This window comes from Lynx rufus, unplaced genomic scaffold, assembly GCF_022079265.1.
Source record: "Lynx rufus isolate CCGP_SWC_20201006 ecotype Redwood Valley unplaced genomic scaffold, mLynRuf1.p SCAF_16, whole genome shotgun sequence".
Classification (NCBI taxonomy): domain Eukaryota; kingdom Metazoa; phylum Chordata; class Mammalia; order Carnivora; family Felidae; genus Lynx; species Lynx rufus.
Window position 1 is genome coordinate 39,524,084 of NW_025814830.1, and position 9,995 is coordinate 39,534,078.

The window sequence follows — 9,995 nt, forward strand, 5'->3', positions numbered from 1 at the left end:
GGCTGCAGTTCATGAATGAGCACCCCAAGAAGCAGGGAGTAGAAACTGACAGTTTCTCTAGGTCTTGGCCTGGAAACAGGCCCAGCATCATTTCTGCTGTATTTTACTGCTCAAGCAATAACCAAGCCCAGATTCAAGAGAGGGTGGGGAGGCACTGAACCCATCTCTGGATGGGAGAAGTATCAAAGAAATATGGGACCATGTATTAAAGTTACCACAATAATATTTGAAAAAAAATTGTAATTCAGAATGAATTAATAAATTGGAAAGACCAAATTAAGCAATCGTCCCAAAAGAAGAAAGAGAAAACAATGAAAGGGAAAACAAAGATGGAGGATAGAAATAGGATATCTGCACAACAGGAACCCCAGAAAAAGAGTAAAATAAAAAATGGAGAAAATCTACAGCATGAACAAACCTTGAAAACACACTAAATGTAAGAAGCCAGACACAGGGGTGCTTGGGTGGCTCAGTTGTTTAAGCATTTGACTTTGGCTCAGGTCATGATCTCATGGTTCGTGAGTTCGAGCTCCATATCAGGCTCTTCGTGGTCATCTCAGAGCACACTTCAGATTCTCTGTCCTCCTCTCTCTGTCTTCCCTTCCCCTGCTCACTTGCACTCCCTCTCTCTCTCTCTCAAAAATAAATAAAGAAACTTAAAAAAAACCCAAAAAACAAAGGAATTGAAAGCAGGGACTTGAACAGGTATCTGTATGCCAGTGTTCATTGTGCATCTGAAAGGTGGAAGCAACCTTGGTTTTCATCACCAGATGTGTAGATAACAAACTGTGATCTGTACCTACAATGGAATATTATTCAGCCATAAAAAGGAATAAAGTCTGATATATGCTACAAGGCAGATGAACCTTGAAGACATTTTGTTAAATGAAATAAGCTGGATGCAAAAGGACAAATGCTGTATATAAGTTATCTAGAATAGACAAATTCATAGAGACTGAAAAAAGAATAGAGGTTACCAGGGGCTGAGGTGAGGGGAAACGGGAAGGTATTGCTTAATAATTACATTACATTGTTTGAGATAACGACCAAGTTTTGGAAATACCATGATGTTTGTTCAACATTTGTGAGTGTTTTTAAGCCCACTGGTTTGTGCACTTGAAGATGGTTAAAATGGCAAATTGTTACATATCTTTTACAATTAAAAAAAATAATGTGATATACGAAAACCACTGAACTGTACACTTTATTTTTTTAATTTTATTTACTTATTTTGAGAGAGAAACAGAGAGATCATGTGAGCAGGGGAGGGACAGAGAGAGAGGGAGAGAGAAAGAATTCCAAGCAGGCTCTAGGCTGCAGGGCAGAGCCAGTGCGGGGCTTGAACCCATGAGCTGTGATATTATGACCTGAGCTGAAACCAAGAGTTGGACGCTTAACTGACTGAGCCACCCAGGTGCCCTTGAACTGTACACTTCAAATGGGTGAATTGTGTGGTATATCAATTTTATCTCAGTAAACTTGTTTAAAAACAAACAAAAAATCCAAGATGTAATTAACCAAATAATTCTAATATTTAGAGGATGATAGGAGGAGAGAGGGGGAGTGAGAGCTAAAAGTCCTCATTTTGGGGGGCACCTGGGTGGCTCAGTAGGTTAAGCGTCTTGACTCTAGGTTTCAGCTCAGGTCATGATCTCATGGTTCGTGGGTTCGAGCTCCACATTGGGCTCCATGCTGACAGTGTGGAGCCTGCTTGGGATTCTCCCTTTCCTTCTCTCTCTGACTCTCCCCCATGATCTCTCTCTCAAAATAAACTTTAAAAAGGGTTAAGAAAATAAAAACAAAATCCTCACTTTTCAAATTACTGAGTCAATAAATAATATCTAAAATGTATGTCTAAAGAGCTGGCATTTGGGATGACTGCGTGGCTCAGTTAGTTGAGCCTCTTCGACTCTTGGTTTTGGCTTAGGTGATGTGTTTGCAGTTTGTGGGTTTGAGCCCCCACCCACGTTGGGCTCTTCTGTTGGGCACAGAGCTTGCTTGGGATTCTCCCTCTCTCCCCCTCCTCTGCTCATGTGCATGCTCTGTCTCTCTCTCTCAAATAAATAAACTGAAAAAAAAAATAAACAGCTGGCAATTAAATACATTATTTAGAAATATGGAGGAAAATACCAGTAAATATCAACAGTTAAAAGTGCTGAGTGATTGCTGGGAGAACAGAATTGGGGAATGGGAGTGTGAGGACAGAAGTTGGGGAGCGGACTCTTCAGCCCACCTGGCAGCTCAGTGTATTACCACAAAGTGCACCCCTAAATAACCACCATCCCAGGCAAGGTATGGACATTGCCAGAACTCCAGAAGTTCCTTAATGCCTCCTCCAATTGCCACCCCATGCCTCCCCACCAACCACAGACACTTTTTTTTTTTTTTAGTCTTTGTTTTTTTAAATGGAGATGTAATTGACACATAACATTGTGTAAGTCAGGCATTTTCTAAGTATCTGAGTTTGATGATACCACTTCTTGTTTTCTTATTTATTTATTTGTTTGTTTGTTTGTTTGCTTATGAGAGGGAGGGTGCGAGTGAGTGATGGGCAGAGATAGAGAGAGAATCCCAGGAGAGGCAGTGGGGGAGACAGAGAGAGAGAGAGAGAGGGAGGGAGAAGCAGGGCTTGTGTTTTACTGGAAGCAAGGCTCAAGCTCACCCAATGTGGGACTCAAACTCCTGAATCGTGACATCATGAGCTGAACTGAAGTCAGAGCTTAATGACTGAACCCCCAGGTGCCCTCTTGTTTTCTTATTTAAAGTCTCAACCTGAGCATGCATCCCTGAACATTAAGTTTAGTCTTTCTGGGTTTTGTTTTGTTTTTTCAGAAGGCTCTACTCCAACCCCAAGATCAAGAGTTGCCTGCTCTATGGACTGAGCCAGCCAGGGGCCCCAGTTTTTTAAAAAACTTTTTATTGAGAAAAAAATATCCATACAGAAAAGTTCACATACCGTAAGTGTATACAGCATGCTGAAATGTTCACAAAATGAACACGCCCATGCAACCAGGACCCAAGATACAGCACTTTACCAGAAACCCAGAAGCTCTTCCTCATGCCCCCTTCCAGGCAATACCTCCCCAAAAACTGACTGTAACGGTATAGATAAGTTTTGCTTGTACTTTATATAAATGGAATGACATAATATATATTATTTTGTACTGGCTCCCTTCACTCAACATTACTTTGAGAGATTCTTGCACGTTGTGTGTAACTGTCCTTGGGTATATGTCTTCAACTTTAGTAAAAAAAAAAAAAAAAAAGTCAAACTGTCTTCCAAAGCAGTGTTTATCAGTTGAATCAGCCACCAGCAGGGTATGCTCCTTGCTCCATATCATTGCTAACACTTGGTATTGTTCACCTGTTAAATTTTAGTTGTCTTTACTATGAGTTTTATTTTGCATTTCCTTAATGGCTAATAAGGTTGACTATCTTTTCATCTTCTTATTGGCCAATTGAATATCCATCCTTGTAAAGTTCCTATTCAAATATCTTCCCCATTTTTATGTGGGGTTGTCTGCCTCTGGATATATGCCTTTCGTCAATTATATACGTTGAAAATTTACTCTTTGGCTTGCTCTTTCACTCTTTTTACATTTTTAAAAAATTAATTTATTTTTGAGAGGGGGGAAGGGGCATGAGAGAGAGGCAGAGAGAGAGAGGAAGGGGCAAGGAGAGAGGGAGGGAGGGAGAGAATCCCACGCAGACTCCTCATGTGGAGCCTGATGTGGGGCTTGAACCTATAAACCACAAGATCATGACCTGAGCCAAAATTGAGTCTGACACTTAGCCCACTGAGTTACCCAGGCGCCCTCTAGGTTCAGCTTCTTAAAAACAAACAAACAAACAAACAAACAAACAAACAAATGTAAACCTTTCAGAGACTGCTAACCCACCCATTGTTACAATCCATGATGGGATAGATACCACACTTGAACTAGATTTCTTTGTGCTCTTTTGTGGGCTCAGGCTTTTATCATAATAACATGGTAAGATGCCTCTGCCCTTCCCAAAAGAGACCAAGTTGGAGGCCACTCACTTGAGAAACTGAGGTGAGACCTACAAGACCCCTCACCAACCAAGAGCCCACCAGACCCCACTCCCCTGCTCCCCAGGGAGAAGGAAGGACTTTCACATTTGGCTCCATACCCAAAATGTTTATTCTCAGCATACACTTGTGCCTGGATGACTAGGAAGGGGACTTTGTGAGACTTTGCCACAGAGACCTCTGGGAGACTGGCCAGCTCACCAGAACTACAGGATGAGGACTGAGAAGGTGGCAGCAACCAAGAAACTTAGAACAAAGTATGGGGAAGCTTTTGAGGGTCTCCGGAGGACCTGACTGATTGGCCACTCGGTCACCTTCAGGTGTGTGGTGAGGTGTTCACTCTGAAGCTGAGATAGGAGGTGGGAGTGGCAAGACCTGACCACCTGCCTGTCTGGAAACTCATCCTCCACAGGGTTCTGTCCATTGTTCTCCTCTCTCACCTGGGGGTGGGAGTGAGCAGTTAGTGGCTCCCATAGCACCTCTCTCACCCACTCTAACCACTGCACCATCCTTTTGCCCAACCCAGCATACCTGTTCCACGTGTCTGAAGACCCGCAGCAGGTTTCCACGAAGGACACCCTGGAGCTCTTCCTCACTCCAGCCACGACTCAGCAACTCCTCTATCAGTACTGGGTATTTGGACACGTCCTCTAGTCCCTGAGGGAACCTGTGTGGCCATGGGCCACCAGCTGTGGAACCTGAGCCCTGATCCTGGTCTAGGGCCCAGTGTCCCACCAGCCCCAATCACACATGTGAAATTGAAGGCCATATTCTCCAGGCTACTGAATGTCACTTTGGAAGCTCCTTGAAGACAGAGCTTCTGTGGTGTCTACCCCCTGAGCAGATGGCTGGCCTACAACAGATCTGCTGAGCTGGGACTGCAGCAGGTGCTAGGTAAACGGGCTCTGCTGGGGTGGGGTGTCGGGGAATACTTAATTAATGTGACGATCTGGAGTGGCAGTGGGTCCACCAGGCCACAGGAGGGACAGGGAGAGCCCAGGAATCAGCCCCTGGGAGTGGACAGACGTCAAGTGAGCTGGAAAACCAGAGCCTGTAGATGAGGTCTGAAGGGTGGGAGGACCATGGAATGGAGAGACTAAAGGACTCCCTGCTGTGCCCTGCTCAAGACAAACCCCAGGGAAATACTCACCGACCAGACCCATCATAATTCCTGCCAATCCCGATGAACTCTGATCCAATGACAGCTCTGATGTGGTCAAAGTGATCTAGGTGGCAGGGGTTAGTGTGAGCAGCACTACGCTGGAGTCAGGCCCTGGGACCAGCCCTGGTCTGGGGAAACTCAGTCCTGACCAGTTCTCCTGCCCACAGCACTCCAGGCCATGGCAGCTGACTTCATGGAGCTCCCAGCCCATTGTGAGTTCTGAAGTGACTAGAGGCTGAACTGTGTCTCTTTAGAATTTTTTCTGCCCAGAAGCCACCCTGCCTCTGGGTTCCTTGAGAACGCATCTGTCCTGTCCAGAGAGGTGAGAGCAAAAGACATTCAGAGGCAGGGGCAGTTGCTTCCCCCAAACCCATCAACATTGACTGTGGCCCCAGATCTGGGTGGCAGCGAAGAGCCGTGTCTCCTCTCCTGGGTTGTCAGAGGTCTGCCCATTGCCCAACAGGTGTGCTACACTGCTGGAGCTGTCCTGAAGGCCCCATGGCCACAGGCTCAAGCTCAAACTGCACAAGAAGTTGAAGTGAGGCTCACCTGCCACGGTGGACACATTAGCCAACAGGTTGCACTGTAGCACCCCCATGGACAGCGTCACCATCACAATGCCACCATTCTTCTTCTAGAAGGATAAAGAAATGAACACTCAGCCCCCTCAGTTTGGCTCTTCAGGCCTGATGGCCTGCTCTGTGCCCTGGGGGCCTAGTAGGACAGTGCTCAGTCCTGGCTTCAGGAGCTGGAAGAGGTTTCAGCTCTGGGTTTGTGGGCGCCTGAGTGGAGCATATTTGGCCTCAGTTTTCAGAGATGGGGAAGGTTAACCAGCCATGGGTCCAAGGGTGAGGTCTGGACTGGTAGCTTTGTTCAAGGTCAAGAATGTTTGCATGAAATGCGCCTAGCTCTGGGTGTGAGGGCTGAGGTAGCTGCTCACCAGAAGTTGCAGAATGTCATCAGGAACATTCAGCAAATTGTCGCACACAGCCCTGGAAGCTGAGTGGGAGAAGATCACGGGAGCCCTCGACACCTTCAGTGCCTGCCGCACCAAGGTGTCTGACGCACAGGACAAGTCCACCATCATGCCCAGGCGGTTCATTTCCCCTACCACCTTCTGCAAAGACAGTTTGTTTGTTTTTTGAGGTGGGGGAGATGTCAAGGATGCACACACGTGTACACTATCTGTAGGTAGAGAACGGGTGGGGTAGGGTATGGAACAGGAATCCTCACCTCACCAAAGCTTGTCAACCCACTGACGTTGGTGTAGAAGTGGTGTTTAAACTTGGTGGAACTTTCTGCCCTGTGGGACAGCCAGAAGAAGGCAATCTCAAAGGCAACATCCTGGGCATCAGAGCCTGGGGGCTCTGCAGTCCCTCTGTTTGTCTATCCACACCCCCTCCCCCGCCCCAGCCCCCGCCGCCCCTGGAATAGAGTAAGGACCTGGGCCAGCTGCTTTCTGGGAGTGTGAAGGACCTGTTGAGAGTCCAGCCTCCTTTTGTGGATCCCTCTGTCCTCACCTGTCTGGCAGTTGCCCCACCATGTCATCTACCATTTCACCGTGGCTAGGCACTATGCTCACCAGGCCGTGTTGCAGGTGAAGGTAAGTGTCAGGAAGCGCACTCCCAGCAGGTAAAAACTGCGCAGCACAGAAAGGCTGCTGTCCAGTGAGTGACCACCCTCCACACCAATGAGGCAGGCCAGCTTTTGAGTGCTGTTCAGACCTAGAAGAGGATGGATAATCAAGTGGTCAGGGCCCAGGGCCAGAACCATCAGAGTGAGCCCCTAACTATCTCCCCATTTGCCAGCCCACCTTCGGCAGAGGTCACAAGCTCCAGTTCAGAGTAGGAGGCACACATGCGACGAATGAGGTCAATCTGCTCCAGTGTGAGGCGCACAGCATCATGGTCCTGTGTCTGGCATGGGGCTTGGGCTGACCAGAACTAGAGGTAGGCCCCGGGGGTCCAGAATGAGATTAGAGTGGTCTCCAATGTCCTTGGCCTGCCACTCCTTCTCAGCCCCCAAGGTGCTCATTTGGGTCATTGGCCCAGAACGAAACACTACATGACCCTATGGTATCCTGATGCCTATTAAGCTTGCTGCCAGCAGCCAAACTGTGGACTGCGAAATATCATTGTCTGCTGTTTGTCCATGTGCTACGTGAATGCCCCAAGGCCAATCCACTATATCCTTTGTGGCTCTAACTCTAACCCCACACTCACCAGGGATTTTCTGGTCACTTTCTGTGTGTCTCCACAGAACCTGGGTACCCATGTGGTTGGCCTGTCTTGGCCTCCAGAGCCCCCACATTCCCAGCAGTCATGCGATGACACATTGTGTGTTCTACGATTCTAATCACTGAGAGGCCTGCCTACCCAGGTTTCTGTGGCCCCCGACATTCCCCAGCAGCCATGCTGTGGCACCCTGTGTATCCCTGTGGTACCTGGGCACCCACGAGGCCATCCCTGAGTTTGTCCAAGCTGGTCTGGCCATAACTGAAATTGCGCAGGTTAACATCTTGTAGCCTGTTCTGGAAAAGGTGTCTCAGGAGCAGGGGCAAGTGGTTGTGGCTGGGGGCATCAAGATAAAGTTAGAGTGGAGAACATGGACTCAGGTCAGACAGGGCATGTCAAAGTACCTGGGCATGTCCTGTCCCCCTCACCCTCCCCTCCCCCCCCACCACCTCACACAGACAATATGGAAAAATTCCTGAGGTGCAGCTTTGGGGAGGGGTGGGGGCCTGTAGTGGACACCAGGAACAGGGTAATGGGGGGAGGGGACCTGGCTGATGGAGGACAGAGTTCATCCAGAGGTGGTGTGAGGAAGCCTCCTCACTAGCCCTGCATGCTGAGGACCCCCTTCCCCTACCCAGGTGTGGGCTCAGTCTCCACCTGCCCCCACACTGCCCCTGCTCACCCGTCCACGAGAGGGAAGTCCCGCATCAGGGCCCGCGCGCGCTTCCTCAGACTTGGTGTGCCGGAGGTGAGCGGCGTGGTAGGGGAACTAGAGAAGGCCGTGGTCGGATTGCTGGGGGCTCCGGGTGTGGTCGGGTCGCTGGGGGTGCCGGGAGTGGTCTGGGCACGGGTTACCGCCCTCTGCAGCAGAGACAGCAGGAGCAGCAGACGCAGCAGAGGTCGCCAGCGAAGCGCGTGGGGGCCCTCGAGGCCCAGGGGCCTCATGTTGCGCAGGGTCGGCCGGGCAGGCAGTGGCCGGTCTCGAGAGGAGGGGCGCGAGGGGCAGAGGGCGACGGTGGGGTCCCGACCGGATTTACGTGATCCGTCGTGAGGAGGGGCTGCAGGCAGAATGCTTCTCCAGAAGAGCAGGGATCCGCGACGCAGCTGCTCAGCGTGGCCAGAGGGGGCGACACAGACCTCCACCCTCAACTAGAGGGCGCCCCAGGGGGCCAGACCAGCTTCTGCCGCGCAAGAGCACTCGAGTGGAAGAGCGGCAAAGAGAGAGGGAGAGAGATCCCAAGCAGGCTCCGTGCTCAGGGCAGGGCCTAACCCAGGCTGGATCCCATGACATCCTGACCTGAACAGAAATTGAGCGTGACGCTCAACCGAATGAGCCACCCAGGTGCCCTATACGTTTTTTAATAAAAATGAAATTTAAGAATAATATGGGAGGGGCGCCTGGGTGGCTCAGTCGGTTGAGGGTCCGACTTCGGCTCAGGTCATGATCTCACGGTTCGTGAGTTCGAGCCCCGCGTCTGGCTCTGTGTTGACAGCTTGGAGCCTGGAACCTGCTTGGTATTCTGTGTCTCCCTCTCTCTCTCTGCCCCTGCCCCGCTCGTGCTCTGTCTCTCCCTGTCTCTCAAAAATAAATAAACATTTTAAAAAATATTTAAAAAATTAAAAAAGAATAATATTATGGGAAACCATTTTGTTTTAGTAACTAGTATTGAAATTTGCGTCTGTACATTTGTTAATATATGGGCACACACAAAAAAGACTAGATTCTAGGGGCTCCTGGGTGGCTTAGTTGGTTAAACGTATGACTTCAGCTCAGGTCATTATCTCACGGTTTGTGGGTTCGAGCCCTGTGTCGGGCTCTGTGCTGACAGTGCAGAGCCTGGAGCCTGCTTCGGATTCTGTGTCTCCCTCTCTCTCTGTCCCTCCCCTACTCTCTCTGTGTCTCAAAAATAAACATTAAAAAACTTAAAAAAAAAAGACTCTAGATTCTAAACATTAATTAACTATAGCCATCTTGGAAAGGGGGTAAATTACTCCCTGGTCAATTTATGTCACATGTTTTTCTGTAATATGGTCATCCCGGCTGAGGGATTTTGTGGGTAGTGCTGGTGAGGGCTGGCCCGTTTGCTAAGAGATTAGTGGAGGCACCACAGCAGCTGAGCCTGGAAAGGATGGGGTCTGCATTGGGCAGGGAGGTGGAGAGGGCATCCCAAGTTGGCCAATAGCTCAAGCAAAGGTCTAGTTCCGACAGGATGGCTGTCTGTAAGGGAGGAGCTGGAAGGTCCTCAAAGGTGTATAACAGTGGGACAAAAATTCTTACTGCTAAGAACATGAGGGGGCTTGGTCTGACATGACTTCATGTGGGGCAGAAATCCTCCTTCAAGGTAAGGCGGTTTCCAGGATGGCTGGAGGCCTGAGCGGTATAATTCATTGTTTTCTGCAGAAAAAAGTCCTGACACAGGGGAAACTGATCTCAGAACTGCACCTGGGTGGCGTCTGGGCCTCCTGGGCCTGCATGAGGTCCTACCAGGCTGAAAGGGGTCTATAACACAGACTAAAATATGAATTGCCCCCTTCTGTATCTGTGTCT

At 49.2% G+C, this 9,995-nt stretch overlaps 1 protein-coding gene across 1 annotated transcript; it reads right to left on the reverse strand.

The window, feature by feature from the left end:
* Positions 1 to 4,149: 4,149 nt before the first annotated feature.
* On the reverse strand, positions 4,150 to 8,586 carry DPEP3 (dipeptidase 3). The gene is made up of 10 exons (XM_047079241.1): positions 8,130 to 8,586; positions 7,657 to 7,783; positions 7,027 to 7,156; positions 6,796 to 6,937; positions 6,447 to 6,516; positions 6,154 to 6,330; positions 5,763 to 5,847; positions 5,202 to 5,277; positions 4,583 to 4,718; positions 4,150 to 4,491 (listed from the first exon to the last, which is right to left on the reverse strand). Exons 1-10 carry the CDS (start codon positions 8,390 to 8,392, stop codon positions 4,258 to 4,260), a joined length of 1,440 nt encoding a protein of 479 aa, XP_046935197.1. The 5' UTR covers positions 8,393 to 8,586; the 3' UTR covers positions 4,150 to 4,257.
* Positions 8,587 to 9,995: the final 1,409 nt, after the last annotated feature.